This window comes from Myodes glareolus, chromosome 4, assembly GCF_982192425.1.
Source record: "Myodes glareolus chromosome 4, mMyoGla1.1, whole genome shotgun sequence".
NCBI classification, from domain to species: domain Eukaryota; kingdom Metazoa; phylum Chordata; class Mammalia; order Rodentia; family Cricetidae; genus Myodes; species Myodes glareolus.
In genome coordinates this window covers 13,304,821-13,322,364 of record NC_142029.1, presented here as the reverse complement: position 1 = coordinate 13,322,364, position 17,544 = coordinate 13,304,821, and the positions used below count along the sequence as shown (strand labels likewise).

At 47.5% G+C, this 17,544-nt stretch overlaps 1 protein-coding gene and 1 long non-coding RNA gene across 2 annotated transcripts in view; both read right to left on the bottom strand.

Annotated features, from left to right (window-relative positions):
- The window catches only part of LOC148122197 (uncharacterized), a 250,853-nt gene that overhangs the window by 105,891 nt on the left and 127,418 nt on the right, over nt 1-17,544 (bottom strand). The gene's annotated exons all lie outside the window — the stretch shown is intronic.
- Nucleotides 5,743-12,986, bottom strand: Cripto (cripto, EGF-CFC family member). Its single transcript, XM_087905207.1, has 6 exons — nt 10,454-12,986; nt 9,567-9,619; nt 8,615-8,749; nt 8,173-8,287; nt 7,978-8,087; nt 5,743-6,118 (listed from the first exon to the last, which is right to left on the bottom strand). The coding sequence occupies exons 1-6, from the start codon at nt 10,471-10,473 to the stop codon at nt 6,003-6,005; spliced, it is 549 nt and encodes a 182-aa protein (XP_087761333.1). The 5' UTR covers nt 10,474-12,986; the 3' UTR covers nt 5,743-6,002.

Genomic DNA, 17,544 nt, shown 5'->3' with positions numbered 1-17,544 from the left:
GTTGTCAGGACATGGCTGAGAGTCAAAAGAATCAGGCAGTGGCCATTACTCTGGTCCAGGGAAGAAGGTCCCAGCTGATGGGTCCTAGATTAAGGACAGTGAGACCCCGATTGTCCTTCTGGGAGATGGAGTTTGGATCAGAGGGTCTTTCCATACCACAAGAGTTGCTGTTCTCTGAAACCCTGACTAGATGTGGCAAGGGAATGAAGGAATGGCAGCGGTACAGATACACATACAGAAAAGCTGGGGACAGGTGGCGTCCATGCTGTGATGGAACCGAACCTGTGTTCAACCTGTGACGTCAGTGTGTTTATTATACTCAGCACAGTAGGAGGGGCCAGCTAGCCTGGGTAGGAGGGCTCTGGAGGTAACCTGTAAACATCCAGGAGGAAGCTGCAGTTGTTAGTGTTAGCACACACTAGTCTCTAAACTCACACTCAGACTCCTGAGGAAGGCTTGGTAAGGCTTTCCACTACCATGGGACTGAAACATGCCAATAGTGCGTTCACTTCAGACCTCACTCACTCACGCCTTCCTTCCGTCTCCACATGAGTGGCAGCTCTTCTGCTTGGGGCCTTTAAAGGGCCTTTTTCGCTCTAGTCGGGATCATCAGAGGCTTTCCGGCTTAGCTAAGCTCAACCTTGTGGGACAAAGAAGATGCCCTGAAATCACAGAGGCTGCGAGATTCCCCTGTATGACTCCCACCCAGTTGGACTGTTGGGAAAGGGTTCTGGTCAGTCTCCAGGTGGCGCTAGAGAGTGACCTTCGCTTCCCGACTCTCACAGGACTTCAGTCTTGTGAAAGGAAACTGAACCGGTGCAGAATTGACATTTCCAGGGATAGAGAAAGGGCACCACATTCTGCCTTCCCAGCAATCCTGGCTTCTGTCTGGGGTCAACTTCCATCCTGCTGACTTTAAACTGGCTGTCAGTCTTGATATTATGACAAAATAGTAGGCCTTAAAAAACTATGCAGGGTTAGAGACACCGAAGAAAAAGGATTTCTTTTAAGATTTACTTATTTTCATTTTATGTGTATTGGTGTTTTGCTTGCATGTATGTATTTAAGTCGGTGTCCACAGAGGCCAGATATCAAGATCCCCTGGAACTGAAGTTACAGATGGTTGTAACTCTTCCTGTAGGTGCTGGGAATCGAACCCTGGTCCTCAGGAAGAGCAGCATGTACTTGTAATCCCTGAGTCACCTCTCCAGTCCCAAAATTGCAATCTCAGGAAGCAAATTCATTTGCCTTTCTTCAGGAGCTCCCTCTACAGGGCATCAAGGCGTTGCAGGGCTCCCTGAGTGTGGCAGAATCTATTTATCTGCTCAGATGGGCTTGGGTCAGAGAATTGAGGCCATGGAAACTCTGCGGCCATTCAAGTCACTCTGTGCCAGTGGCGCCCAGGGTTTGTGGCCTTGTGGCCTTGAAGAATGACATCAGAGGACAGTAGAGCAGTCACAACTCTTCTGCGGTAGAGAAGCATCTTCTAGAACCAGGAAGGGATGCAAAAAGATGTTACAAACCTCACCTTCGCTGGGTCCTTTTAATACGTGCACTTAAGCTTGATGCTTGAGCTTGTAAAACTAAATTAATTGGGATGGACATTCCCCCTCCCTTCACACCCCCGCCCCCAGAGACAGGGTTTCTCTGTACGTAGCTCTGGCTGTCCTGGAACTCACTCTATTGACCAGGCTGGCCTTGAACTCACAGAGATCTGTCCGCCTCTGCCTCCCGCGTGCTAGGATTAAAGGGTGGACATTCAGAAACGGAAGCTATGCCCTCAAAGCCTATCCAGTTCTCACAAGTAGGAAGGGTCGGGGCTCCTGAACTTTATGTAACCTTATAGCTTTTGAGTTAAACTCAGCTTTTTCTGTAACTTTGGGGCCCAGTCTGTGTTCGCTGTCTATTCAGAGTTCCTGGGGCCCTCTGCTAGTTCTCAGATGTGTCCTTCTGAGGTGGGCTTGTGACTATTTTGAACACACCGAGAAGCTGGCTCTGCTTGCAGCCTCATTCTCCCATGTGGCTGCCTAAAAAAGGAGACGGCAGGGCCTGCAGAGATGGCTCAGCTGTCAAAAGCTCTTACTGCTCTCCCAGAGGTCCAGAGTGGTCCCCAGTGCTCCTGCCACATGGTTCTTAACTGCCTGTGATTCCAGACCAGCGGACCTGAAGCCTTCTTCTGAACCCCAGGGGCTCCTGCACTCACACGTGCACCCTCTCCCCATACACAAATAGTTAAAAGTAAAATAAATCTTGAGGCAGGAGAGATGGTACAGGGGTTAGGAGGAGCTGCCGCCTTTGCACAGGACATGGGTTCAGTTCCCAGCACCCTCCAGGCAGCTCTTCTGGCCTCCTTGGGTATTGCGCACATTGTATACACACACATACACAATAAAGATAAAGAAATCTTTAAGAAAAATAAATATATCTAAAAAACCAAATCAGCTAGTTGATGGTAATGCACACCTTTAATTCCAACACTCGGGAGGGAGAGACAGGTGACTCTCTGTAAATTCGAGACCAGCCTGATCTACAAGAGCTAGTTTCAGGACAGGCTCCAAAGCGACAAAGCGACAGAGAAATCCTGTCTCGAAAAAACAAATAAACAAAATGCCATCATTTCCCAGCTCTGGTTTAGGTTTCTCATTGGCTAGGTTGAGAATTTCAACACAGCTGATCAAACTGTTTACAAAGGACTCTTACAAGCAAGATTACGAACCAGGCTTCTAGTCCTGGGATTAAAGTGGCACACAAAGGTTTTTTTTTTTTTTTAGTTGTTTCATTTAAAATATTTTTTTTTTATTTTACATACCAACCCCAGTACCCTCTCCCTTCCCTTCTCCCGCCCCCCCCTTCACTCCATCTCACCCTCCATCTGCTCCTCAGAAGGGATAAGGTCTCCCTTGGGGAGTCAACAAAGTCTGGCATACCAAATTGAGGCAGGAAACCCCCCCCCCCCCATATCAAGGCTGAGCAGTTATTCCACCATAGAGAATGGGCTAAAAAATCCAGTTTATGCCCCGGGGAGAAGACCTGGTCCCATTAAGCTTATTTTTAATTTGTCTATTTTGTACACGTGTGTGCATATGTGAATGTGGATGTCAGAAGTCAATGTCGTATCTTTCTCAATCACTCTGTATCTTTTTAGAATTTATTTTGTGATTCTGTGTCTGTATGCCGTGTGTGCATTGCACATGCTCCAACATGATCAGAGCTTACTGACATGCTAAGTGAACTAAAACAGATATAGAGAGACAAACAGTGCATGACTCCGCCTCTTTGTGGATCTGGGGTCAAACTCGGACAGTTAAGGTTATCAGAGGCTGAGGGAAATGAGGGTGAAGGGGAACACTGTTTAATTGGAGCAGGTTGTTTGGAGTACAGATAAAATTCCAGCACGGATGGGCTGGGTTAATGAGTATAAATCGATGTAAAATGATGTTGGAAATTGAGAAGCTGAGGCAGGAGGATTCCAAGTTACAGATCAGCCTCTCCCACCCCCTAAAGAAAAAGCTGACATAACGAGAAACCAAATAAATACAAACGATGTGGCAGAAGGCAAGGTGATGTACAGTGGTGCCCTCACTGCCACATGGCCATGGATTATTCCCATGCAAATGAGAGATTTAAAAAAAATATATACTTACCTTTACATGTACATGTGTTTTTGCCTACATATAAGTATACAGTGTGCATGCCTAGTGCCTGTGGAGGGCAGAAGAGGGAACCCGATCCCTCGGAGTGGGAGTTAGCGAAGTCTGTAAACTGTCATGTTCTGGGACCTGAAACCTAGGTTCTCTGCAAGAGCAGCAAGTAATCTTAATTTCTGAGTCATCTCTCCAGCCCCAGTACTTATAAATTTTATGTATATGTGTGCCTAGCTGCATGAGACCACAGAGGTCAGAAGAGGACTTTGAATCCCTTGGGACTGAAGTTACAGGTGGTTATGAGGTGCCACGTGGATGTACGGAAGCTAAATCTGAGTCCTCTGTAAACACAGTAAAACTAACCACTGAGGCATCTTTCCAGCCAGCATCCTCATCTTTTTTTCCCTTTAAGACATAGTCCCGCTATATCCCAAGCTGGCTCCTGTCTCAGCATCCTTAGTGCTGAGATTCCAAATGTGTGCTCCAATACCTGACTTGATATTTGAGAGGAGGGGGCAGTGCTCTGGACAGAGCTCAGCTGGCGGACGCTTGCATAGAACACTGAAGCCCTAGGTTTGATCTTCAGCATTGCATAAAACTGGGACTGAAGGAACAGGCCTATAATCCCTCCTTTCAGGAAGAAAGATCCGAAATTCAAGGTCATTCTTGGCTATTTGATGAGCTCAAGCTTGGGTTTGGGCCACACATAAAGTGAGATCATGTTTCAGAAACTAAGAAAACGCTAAAAGGAAAATCAAACCAAACACTCCCCCGCTCCAAAATAACCAACCTATCTGAGCATCCACAGATGTTTGGTGCTCATCTGGCCTGTCATACCTTGTCATACTAAATATGTTCTCATCATGGAGAATTTGAAAACTTTTAAGTACACAGAGAGGAAAGAAAACAAGCTACCACCACAAAGCTTTACCTTGCCACCTGGAAATAACCACTCCTCACATTTTGATCCCATTTTTACTGTGTGCATTCTTAAACAATATCATAAAAACAGACTTTACAATAAGTAGTTTTATAATTTGGCTAATTAGATTAGCCAAAATGACAATGTCAATATTTCTTTCCCTCTGCAACAGTGGATACAACTGTGTAACTTGGAGAAAGCCTTCAGCAATTAGCCTTTGCTGACCTGGTACTCGCTACATAGCCCAGGCTGGCCATGAACTCTCGGGAGTCCTCCTGCCTCTGCCTCCTGAGTGTGCACCATGCTTGACTGAATGATTTGACTTTTTAACTCGCATCTCTGTACCCACCAAAGCATCAAAATGATTTCCCCTAACCTGTCTGTCTTAGTTGCTTCCTTACCTCGTTGGTCCCTCTGCAGAGACTAGTTACCTCTACAATTTCCCTGTAAGGTTTTTTCTTATTCAAGAACTTCTGAGTGCTGGGAGTAAAGCCATGTGCCACAATGCCCGGCGCATTACTTTTCTTTTTTGGTTTTTCAACACAGGGTTTCTCTGCACACTCCTCGCTGTCCTGAAACTCGCTCTGTAGGCAGGCTGGCCTTGAACTCAGAGATCGCCTGCCTTTACCTCCCAAGTGCTGGATCTAAAGGCGTGTGCCACCAACACTTACTTCTATTTTAAAAGGCAACTTCCAATTTCTTAACCAATTTTTACCGACTGTGAATTCACTCTTAGTTGCACATCAGGATTTAATAACCCTTTGTTACTTTTTTTTGTCTTTTGAGACAGGGTTTCTCTGTTCCTCTCTGTAGCTTTGGAGCCTGTCCTGGCACTAGTTCTGTAGACCAGGCTGTCCTCAAACTCAGAGATCCACCTACCTTTGTCTCCAGAGTGATAGGATTAAAGGCATGTGCCTCCACCACCTGGCAGGTTTTAATAATCTTAAGAATTGCTTAAAAGTATTATAAGAAAAATAAGAGATACTTTTATTAAGAAACACAGGATATGGGAGCTGGTGAGATGGCTTAGCAGTTAAGAGCACTGACTGCTCTTCCAGAAGACCCAGGTTCAATTCCCAACACTCATATGGCAGCTTACAACTTGTCTGTAACTCCAGTTTCAGGGGATCCAACACCCTCACCCAGATATACATGCAGGCAAAACACCAATCCACATAAAATAAAATACATATATTTAAAAAAAAAAAAGAGGATGCGGTTCTGTGGTACAGAGTTTTTAAGCACCCCTCTAACACTTGGGCTCAGGGTTAGAGTGCTGTGCTTGGCCCCACAGGCAATGACGCTGATCACCAGTACAGCCAGAAAGGTAAGGCCCAGATAGTGTTTAGCGGGGAGTGCCAGGGATGAGCATTATTTTCAAACGAATGACAAATGATCGTCTTTGTCAGGACACTGGCGCTGAAGTCATATGACACCTACACTTTCACTTCCCGAAGAAGACAAATGCCAGCTAGCATGAAAGTGGTCGGCACCGAGGCTGCTCGTCCTGGAGTCCTGGATGCTGGGGGATTCTTGTCCATCACATGACCATCTGAAAGGTAGAAATGCTAGGTCATTAAAGGAAATCCCTCCAGCTTCCCTGCTGCGTACACTGCCTGAACACAGGTCTGTATACAAGACCCAGAACTCCGCTGGGGCCTGGCAGGATGAGGGCAGAGTGCCCACAGGGTAAGCAGTGCTGGGGCTGGAGAGGTGGCTCAGTGGTTAAGAGCATTGCCTGCTCTTCCAAAGGTCCTGAGTTCAATTCCCGGCACCCACATGGTGGCTCACAACCATCTGTAATGAGGTCTGGTGCCCTCTTCTGGTCTGCAGGCATACACGCAGATAGAATATTGTATACATAATAAATAAACACTAAAAAAAAAGATAAACAGTACTATGTGACTCTCTTGACTCCCCCAAAGAGCATTTCATCAAAAGTCACCACAAACCCAGATATTTTTCTATTCCAGTGTTGGTGCAGACCTTGGTTAGGCTCTGGTAACGGGACAACACATCTTGGTCCCTAAATTCCAGGAAGAAAATTGAGTTCCCATCCATCCAACCACTCTACCCTCATTTGCTAATATCTATGCACTACACCCCAAATACAGACACAGACTCTATGCTGGGAGGCAGACAAAGGGACACTCTTGTTTACTTTATGAACTTGCACACATTCAATTATAAGAATCCAAATGTGAGTTGCTCAGAAAACCCAGCCACATGGGGTGGGGGTGACACCGGCTTCTCTGCACTGTTCTACTTCCTGATCTTCTTGCCACTGTCTCCTTCAGATCTGTAAGATGAAGGGTGCTGTGACCTTTAGGGCGCAGGAAGAATCAGTTGTGGGGGCCCACAGCCAGCATTGGGGTGGGGGGCAGAAGCAGGCAGATCTCGGCGAGTTCAAGGCCAGGGTTACACATTGAGACCTTGTCTCAATCTCAAAGAAGTCTCCAGAGAACACCAGTGAGGGGGGGAGTCCTCAAAGTACTGGTAGATCCGAGGTTGATGGTGCATTCCTGTAATCTAGGCACTGTGCAGGCTGAGGCATGAGGACGGATGGGAGTTTGAGGCCAACTTAGACTATATAGTTGAGTTCCAGGACAGCCTGGGCTACAGAATGGGCCAAAAACAAAAATCAAATCAAAACAATAACAACAAAACCCTAAATAACAAACCCAAACCCAGCAGTGTACGGGAAGGATTCGTTGTGAAGGTGGGTTCTCACTGAAGGACCGCCTGGAGTCTCCTGGGATCTGCCCAAAGGCAGACACCAGCAGGCACAGCTTCATGTTTAAGAGGCAAGCTCTTTTTCTCTTCACTGTGTCTAGCAGAAGCCTGCTGGATTTGGGTGTCGAGTAGATTGGAAGGAACGCCACAGGTCGTGTGACACCGTGGGTTGAGGGAGTGTCCCGCACCAAGGACCCTACACCTGAGAGCTCGCCTAAAGATCCACTCTATCAGGGACAGCAAACCCACAGTTCTGAGGACTCTGAGGACTGAGGGAGCACTCCCCCTCAATACATCTGAGGGAATGTCCAACAACACCCTGATGACCCATGCCTGAGGGGAGCACTCTCAAGGATCCCACATATAAGAGAACACTGCCTGAGGACTTCATGGTAGGATGCCTAAGGTAGCATCCACCAATGACCCTGAGCCACTCACTAGACACCACATCTAAAGAAACATTTCCCAGGGACATCACACCTAAGGGAGCACTCCCCAAGGACCTAGTGTCCAAGGGGGCACCCAGCAAGGATTCCTAGGCTCTATGCCCTCTGGAATCCTTATGCTATTTATAACAGAAGCCTTGCTGGTAGGTCCTGTTAGACCAGGAGGCAGAAAGGGAGTCCCTTGGGCATCTACAGGACTGGACAGGACTAGAGCGGTACAGTTGCTTCTTACCACAGCCAGGTAAAAAGGTCTGAGGAAAACAGTGGAGCTGGCCGAGCCAGCACCTGCACAGGGAGCACTTCTTGGGCAGCCAGGTGCCATGGAGGACAGACCCACAGTGCCTGAGAAAGAAGAAACAACACTGTTGGTAAATTCCTCATGCTCCTTTCCCTCCCACTGCTCAGCCCTGCCCACCCAACAGCTTACTCTTTTCGTACGTCACGCTCACAGTTGCGTCCAAAGAAGAAAGGTGGGCAGGCACAGAAGGAACCCAGGATGCAGGTCCCTCCATTCAGGCAGCAAGTTTTATTAAGCAGCTTAGCTGAAAGGTAAAAGAAGCCATGGGGCAGGTGGAGCAAAGGTTCATCCGGCACGCTGGTCTTCATCTCCCCAGAGTATTCTGAAGAGCTCATAGCCCAAGACTCTATCTTTTAGGGGAATCATTTTCATGTTCAGACCAGTCAGGAGAAAACTGCACTTCAGGGATGTGGCACAGCACCCCGTCTTACTCCCCTCTACATCCCCAAGCTGGTACAATCCACCCAGTCGCTGACTCACACACCCGCTCTCTCAGGGTAAGTGTGAAAACATTACTGCAGAGATGTGTCGAGGGCAGGACAGAGACGAATCAAGGCAAAGCAAGTCTTACTGCTCTGTATCCCCACGGAAGGCACCAGCTGCGAAGAGCGAGCATGGACTGCAGGTCCTTCCTGGCTGCGAAGGCTGTCATCTCTGATGGCCAGGTCTCTTGGAGGCAGAACAGCCAGCTCACGGTGGCCCAACCCTGTATTATGTATTTCGGGCCACACAAAATGTTGTTGGTGTTCATAAGAGGCATCCCCATCAACAGGTATGGCGGCACATGCCTGTGAGCTCAGCACTCAGGAGGCAGAGGAAGGAGAGGTCAGCCTGAGGCCCTGTCCCAAACACTAAGACTGAGGTTGTAGCGCAATGGTGGTTTACTCGGTATGCATAAGACTTAGACCTCAGCACCGGGGAGGGGGATGTACTGGAGGGTGATCTGGGTGTATATCCAGGGTGCAAAGCCCAGACCTCCATCCCCAGCACCATGTGAACAACAACAAAAAAGTTGGGGCTCAAAAGGGAAAAGCAATTCAGCCAAATTCAGTAATGAACTTGGGAGGTAGAGGGAGGAGAATCGGGAGGGAGGTAGAGGGAGGAGAATCGGGAGGGAGGTAGAGGGAGGAGAATCGGGAGTTCAAGGTCAGCCTTGGCTATATTGTGAGTTCCTAAGCAACCTGGGCTGCGGTGCTTTTACCCAAAAGCAAAATACAAAACAAATTTGGATAAAAATTCACTGGGTGTGGTGGTGGTACTGAGACTGCTGGAGGCAGAAGCAGGAATCCCAGAACACACCGCGACAGCTATAACCTGAACCCCAGCTGTGCAGTGGTGATGACGTATGCCTTTATTCTCAACTCTCCGGAGGCGGAGGCAGGTGGATCTCTCTACGTTCAAAGCCAGTCTGGTCTATAGAGCCAAGTTCCAGGACAGCCAGGGCAACACAGGGGAAGCCCTGTCCTGAAGCTTCCCACCCCCATAAAACCCCTGAGCCCCAAACCAAAGGAGAAAACTCTCACCAGCAACGAGTCCAAATTCAAATGCATTGGAAATGGCCACAAGTAAAACCAGACTAGGAAAAGGAAATTGGACATCAGTTAGCGAAAAGCATGTAAAATTGGAGCCTTCTCAGCGGAAGACCACAGGCTTCTAAGGAGACGCAAGAGCGCCACCTTTCTCCGTCCAGTGGTTCCTCCAGTAAGGAAGCTGGAACAGAAATTCCCTCTTAAAAAAAATTTATCCTGCATAAGTTGCGTATTTTTCCACAGTACAGTTTACATATATGAATTTTAAAATGGCTGCGCAGGTTGTGACTGGGTAGAGAACTTGCCTAGCACGTGCAGATCCTGGTTCGATTCCCAGCATCACTGGGGAGGAAAAAAAGCCTGTCTTGTCATTTAAAATGGTTCCAAGTTTGTTTGTTGCTCTTGATCGCTTTTTAAAGTACCGAATTCGTCTATACCATTAACTTTTAGAGGCAATCTTAATTCGGCTGCAGTGCAAATACTGTTTATACAAGAGAAGGGACGCATTATTTCCCCGGCAGCGTCCCCAACATGATTGAAAGGTAGTGGTCATTAAGCTTCCCAGCCTGAGCTGGATGACCAGGACCCACACAGGAACTGACTCCAGCAAGCCATCCTCCCTCCTCCACTCACACGACCCACTGCATGTGCACACGTGAGTGCACACACACAGATATTGAATAGTTTAAAAACTGAGTACTTTAAAAAGTCAATGGCAAAGTAGTATGTCATTAAGTACAAAGTTCCAGGATCTTCAGGAAAAGCAGCAATGCCACTAGCAGTACTCTAAGGTTCAAGTTGGATAAAAATCAGAGAAGGGTAGAACATGATTTTCTGAAGTTACAATCTCCAGCAATCAAAGATTCAAAGTTAGTTCATACCTGGACGAGAAGTGCGCCATCTTCCGCGACTCGTGAAAACGTTGGAGAAAAACGCTCGGAAAACAGGATTAGCAAATGGCTTTAAATCATAAAATCATTCCCCAAACACAGAAAGGTTTAAGTTCTCGAAGTGAAAAATAGTAAATTAAAAAGAAAGATATTCCAGATGAGAAATGCGCCCGGCCCGGAGGGTCTTGGGGCAGTCGACGGCCAAGGTCTCCAAGCCGACTGGGGGGCGGGGGGGAGGGGGAGGAAAGGGGAGGGTCCTCTCCCAATCAGCAGAACCGTTTTGACCTTGAGAAAGGACTTCGAGAGACCTTCCTTCCTCGTCTAGAAACCCTAGGGGTGGCGGGGTGGACCCTCAGGTGGGCGGAGAGCCAGAAGCCCCACGCCCATTGCTAGGCCCTGGCGTTCTTTCTCTCTCTCTCTCTCTCTCTCTCTCTCTCTCTCTCTCTCTCTCTCTCTCTCTCTCTCTCTCTCTCTCTCTCTTTAAAAAAGACTTATTATATATACAATGTTCTGCCTGCATGCATCCCTGCATGCCAGAAGTTGGCACCAGATAGGTGGTTGTGAAGCACCATGTGGTTGCTGGGAATTGAACTCGGGACCTCTTAACCGCTGAGCCATCTCTCTGGGCCCAGGTTTCTTTTCTCTTGAAAAAGGGGTCGAAGAGAGTCAAGTTATTCTACCAAGGCGGTTCAAACACGAAAGTCATTAACTAGGAACGTCTAAATAACATGTGTACATATGCAGACATTTGATACTTCATTATCAAATTTTAACTCTGAATTTGCTTTCATCTTTTTGCTAAAAAGCCACGTGGAGCTGGGTGCCGGTTGCTGGGGAGGCTAGGGTGGCTAGGGAAGATGCGCTGGCCACCTGGGAGGACTGGTTTGGGTGACGAGCAGGTCCGGAGGGATTTCAGTCTGGAAGTGACCTCGAGTCTTTGCCAGTAGCGCCTGAATTGCAAGCGCTCCCCGGGAGTTCCGGGGTGGGGAGGGGGGCGCGAGGACCAACGGGGACCAGCGGGGACCTGAAGCTTTACAGCCGGGCTTTCACAAGCTGTTTTGCGGGTCGCTTGGTTCTTCCGTGTCCAAACACGCCCAATAGTCAGTCAGTCAGTCTCTCTCTCTCTCTTCTCTCTCTCTCTCTCTCTCTCTCTCTCTCTCTCTCTCTCTCTCTGTCGGTGTGGGGATAGGGAGGACCTCGACTCGCATCTGGAGTTGTATCTTTATTACTAGGTGCTGGGCAGGTCTGGCATAACTCACAAAGAAACATACAACCCCTCCTGATACTCCCTTCGCTGAAGCGGCTGTAGCGGAGCTTAGACCACCTCGCTACCTCCCTGTTTCAGAGAAAGGGTACTGAGGCTGCTATTCTTTTGAGACGTTTCAGAGCCCGAGGAGGCCAGTCAGCCTTCCTGCCTCTTATCCATCCATCCAGTGGACACCTGGGGCAGAGGAGGCACATGTGTGCGCCCAGGGTGGATTGCCACAAGAAGAGGGGCTTCAAGGACCCGAAGTCAGATGCATATTGTTAGCCTTGTGATACAAAGTCCACCATTCTATCTTAATATTTTAGATTTATTCTCATACTCGACATGAGCAGTCAGGTATCAGAAACTGGGGCAAGCAGATTATCATCCATCCATCTCTATATCTGTCTGTCTATCTATCACAAAAGCAGGACTTGGTAGTAGAGCCCTGTAAGAGGTAGAAGCAGGAAGATTGAAGTGAGAGCCAGCCTGGTCTTCAGCGTGAGTTTTAGGATAGTCTGTGCTGCAGGACAAGATCCTAACCTTTTAAGAAAGGGTTCACGCAAGCTCAGGCTGGTCTGGGACTCTCAGTTCTCTTCCCGCCTCTGTTCCCCCCAATACTACAGGCAGGTATCATCAAGAACAACTGAGACTCAACATCGGGCTGGAGAGATGGCTCAGAGGTTAAGAACACTGACTGCTCTCCCTGAGGTCCTGAGTTCAATTCTCAGCAACAGTATGGCGCTCACAACCATCTAAAATGGGATCTGTTGCCCTCTTCTAGAATGAAAGGCATACAAGCACATTGAGCACTCATACATCTTTAAAAAAAAATTGGTAAAAAGTCCTTATAAAACTCAGCGTCAAAATACAAGGGGCTTGAGAGATGGACTCAGCAGTTAAGATCCCTGAGCGCTCTTCCAGGGGATCTGGGGTTCAATTCCCAGCAGCCACAAGGCAGCTCACAATTGTCTGCAAGGCCAGTTCCAGAAGATCTGGCACCCTCACACAGACACACATGCAGGCAAAACATCAACGTATATAATTTTTTTTTCTTTTTCTTCTTCTTTTTCTTTTTGGTTTATTGAGACAGGGCTTCTCCGTGTAGCTTTGGAGCCTGTCTTGGCACTCGCTCTGTAGACCAGGCTGGCTTCAGGGATATACCTGTTTCTGCCTCCAGAGTCCTGGATTAAAGGCGTGCGCCACCACCACCGCCCGGCATAAAAATAAATCTTAAAAAAAAGAAAAAAAAAAAAAGGAACACAAAGGCAACAGCTCTCCCCCACTTTTGCCAGAACTTCTACAGCGATTTACTTCCCTGCCCTCCCTACATTCACATCCGCCAGCCGGCCACGACAGTGGGCGGGCCTGAGGAGTCTGCCCGCGCCCAGTCTCTCTACCCTCCACCCCCACCCCCAGCCACACCTAACCTCAGTTCCTGAAACACTGTCGGCGGGACCTGTTATTTCCCTGCCGGCCCCGGCTCCTTCATTAACAAGCTAATGGCTGTTTTCACTGAGAACTTGATAGAAGAGATTCCTGCATACAGACTGGAAGAGTAAAAGTGTGAGGGCGAATGGCCGAGGGATTAGGAGGGGGACGCCATTTGTTTCTGTGTGGTATAGGTTCCGTTTCTACGTGTGTAGACATACCAGAAATTATTTTATCACCGATCCCGGCAGGACATGCTTCTACAGTGCCTTCCCTTGCAACAGACTACTTGGGGACGCTTGGAGGTGTATTCTGGTAAATGCCGAGCCCTGAAATTGCGTGCTTAATTCATGCATGCTTCCAAAGTGTTTTCCCAGAATCTCACCCCTGTCCCTCTTACCGTAAAGAGCTCCTCCTCCAGGACCTGTGCCAGCTGCGTTAACACCTGAAGATTTTGCTGATTCATGATATGAAAAGTAGTATTTTGTTGTTTGGATTTGTATATTTCACTGTGTTACTGGGTGTTTGTATTTTGTTTTCTATGGCCTGGCTGATGGTTCTTACAACGCCCTTGAACTAGCTTCTTTGGGCTCAGCGGGGATGTCATTTGCTCTGGGAAGTGCCTCTTGGCATCATTCCTCCCTATCCTGGCTTCCCACTGGGGCCCTGAGCTGAAGAGCCGAGTGTGGTAGCCACTGCTCCACCCCAGAGTTTATTTTGCTAACTCCGGATTGTAAACTGCTTGTTTTCTTGTCTTTCACCCCTTCCCTCTGGCTCCCACCTAGGAGGTCTAACAGCCTGGTCTTCAGAACTCTCAGCTTCTCCTACCCTGATAGCAGTGTCTCCCTGAGCCAATTAGGAAATCTTCATCCACAGGCTACCCTGTGGCCTACAGAAGTATTAAGTCTCGGCCCTATTTTCTAAAATAGGAGTTAGAGCAAGGCCTTTGAAAAGGAAGCCAAGAAGGCAATATTTTCCCCCAAACCCGGGCCTGGAAAAATGACAAAGAACATTACTTGCAGTCATTACTGATATGCCGGGTGCCTTATTCTAAAATGTTTGCCAGGCATAAGACGATTTGGTACAGTTCCTAGGAGCTGTGTCAGAGGAGGGGTATTTTGATTTACACTTTAGGTGTGTGTGTGGGGGGCACTGTGATTTTTACAATTCTATTTATTTATCTATTTAGTTATCTTTTTATTACGTGTGCATCTCTGTATGTGTGCACATGCCTGGCATGTGTGTGGAAGTCAGAGGACACCTTGCAGGACTTGGTTCTCTCCTTTAAAATGTAGGTTCCCCCAGAGAGAACTCTGGTCCATAGGCTTGTTACCTTAGCAAGCTCCTTGGTCCACTGAATCACCTGACTTGCTCCAACATTCTCCAACTCTTTTGCACAAATCCTTCTTCTGCCAATCAAATCGATTAGCGATTTACTAAGCAGCCGTTCTGGGCCGTGCATTGCCCAGTGGGGCAGGCTATGGCTTCCTTTCCCCATTTGAGATAAAACAAGCCATTTTAGCTGCCTCCCCAGACTCCTGGGGGAGGGAAGAGGCTGTTCTATCTTGACTGCTCCCAGACATTATCAAAGCTAATGGGCCTCAGCAGACAAGTGGGCAGACAGGCCCCTAGGAGACAATCAGAAGGCCAGCTGGGCTGCAATTGATTTTCACAAGATCTAGAAGATGGAGTCATTTAAGAGGGGGTCTAAAGTGGATTTGTGTGTGGCTGCTTCCAGGTATCTTCCTAGCTCTCAGGGATTTTGAAATGAATGAAATGCCAACGAAAGGCAGGAAGCTGGATACAGACCCAATCTGACACCAGAAACAGATGGAGAAGTCTGTCCTGAGCACTGAGTAAGGTTTTCTGTGCAAATGAGCCAGGCACACTGACACGTCTTCTTCCGTTAAAAGTCAGTTGAGCCAGACTTCTGATTTATGAAAATGAAGTGGGGATTGTTTTAAGTCATTGAGTTTGTAAGAGTTTATTACTTAGCAATGTAGAACTAATATAACACCATCATTTAAAAAAATTATTATTATTGCAGTACTGGGGATTGAACCCAGGACCTTACACATGCTAAGCAAGGCTTCTGTCACTGATGTATACCTCTAGCTTTTGCTAACATTTTAGAATACATTTTTTAATTAACATACTTTTATTTTATGCATATGGGTGTTGTACCTGTATGTCTGCATCATATGCATGCATGGTACCCAAGGAGGCCAGAAGAGGGCACTGGGTCCCCAGAAATTGGAGTAACAGATGGTTGTGAGCTACCATGTAGGTGCTGGGAGTCGAACCCAAGTCCTTTGCAAAAGCAACAAGTGCTCCTAACTGCTGAGCCAACTCTCCAGTCTTTCACCTTGTTTTTTTATATGGGCCCTCCCACAGAACCTGGAGCACACAGATTTGCCTAGACTGGAGGACCAAAAAGCCTCTGCCCCTCCTCCCACCCTGGAAGTGAGTTTCCAGAAGCTCTGCCCCTCCTGGATTTTATGTCATTTTTGAGGATTAAACTCAAATCTTCCTGCTTTCATGGCAATCCCTTTACTCTGAGCTCTCTTTCTTGTTCCCTAAACTTTAAGGAAAAAAAAAAACTTGAAATACACATTCTATTCATAAATATTGACAAATAGGGTGGGTTGGGTGGTGCATGTCTTAATTCCAATAGTCAGGAAGAAGAGGCAGGCAGATCTCCGTGAGTTTGAGGCCAGCCTACTCTACAAAGTTAGTTCCAGGACAGGCAAGGATGTTACACAGAGAGAAACCCTGTCCCGAACCCCCCCCCCCCCACACACACGAGTTTCTCTACTCAGTTAAACACTTTCATAGACACCCCACAGAAGAGTGTTTCCTAAATTCAATCAAGTCGACAGTGAAGATTAATCATTCAGTGCTCAATAGGGCTTCTGGGTTACACATTTGCCCCACTATGCAGGTGTGCGGCTGATGACCTACGAGGACCACCGTCAGCCCAGTGTTCTCCCTGAATTTTTAGTCTGCAGACTAAAGCAGCAAGGCAGGAGCCCTTGGCACTTGCGATCACACCAGTGGGAACCTCTTAACAATGGTCATCGAAATGGCAGGCAGTGTTTACATCATTCTTCATTCTTCTGTATATACATCATAAAGGGCGGGAAATAAGGTGAGTGACAGCAGGGGTTTTCCTGGAAGAAGGGCTGCTGTCTCAGATGACCTGGGCTAAGGTTTGGGTTACCTGAGTGTACCTGTGGTAGAACCCCATTGGGAAGGAAGGAAATGAGCTTGTAGCTTCACAGAGAGACATCTGTGGATGATGTCCCAGCAGGGTCTGTGAGTCTGTGAGCTGGGGCTGGCTGACTAAGAGCAGTGGTTCTCAACCTTCCTAAGACCCTTTAAAACAACAGTTCCTCATATTATGGTGACACCCCCCCAACGATAAAATTAATTCATTGCTACTTCATAGTTGTGATTTTGCTACTGTTATGAATTGTGGTGTAAATATCTGTGTTTTCCAATGTTTTAGGGTGACCCTGTGAAAGGATCGTCTGACCCACAGGTTGAGAACCATTGCCTTAAAAGGTGCTATTATTCCCTTGGACCCCAGCTACTCATGAGGAAGCTGTGTATCAGTATATATGCTGGACCGTTTGTGGTCTCCAGGGCATTTGGGAAATGAGTATTATTATAGGGAACCCTGGAAGTTCAGAAGCTGCAAGATGTGTGTATGTATGTGCGTGCGTGTGTGTGTGTGTGCGCGCGCGCGCGCGCGCATGCCTCCACAGGGTCTTATAAAGAGCCCAGGCTGGGCTCAAACTTCCAAAATAGTTTAGGAGGACCCTGAACCTCTGACTCTTTTACCTCTACCTCCTGAGAGTAGGGATATCAGGCGTGCACTGCCACACTCAACTTGGAAGGTCTTTTTGGATGTCCCCAGTCCAGAGACACAGCAATCTGTACACCTTGTACAGTGAGTTTAGCGCATCACCAACAATTCCTTACGTAAGTGTAGACACATTCTGGGTTTTTGATTTGTTTGTTTTGATTTTTCAAGACAGTTTCCCAGTGTAGCCTTGACTGTCCTGGACTCACTCTATGGACATTGCTGGCCTTGAACTCACAGGACACTCAGACGTAAATTTCAGATCGATGACAAATAGTAATTTTTAGTATAAGCGTATCCTCAAAATAGCATTATTATTGTAATGTTAGGGCTTAAATCCAGGGCCTCATGCATACTAGGCAAGAACTGTGATTAAAGGGCATGAGGCTCCACCCTCAGTTTCAGGGTTTTTTGAATTTTGAGACTGTATCTTAAGTAGACCAGGTTGGCCGTGAACTCCACCTGTAGTGGAGGATGACCCTAAACTTCTGATCTTCCTGCACCCACCTCCAGAAAGCTGGGATTCCCTGTGTTCATCAC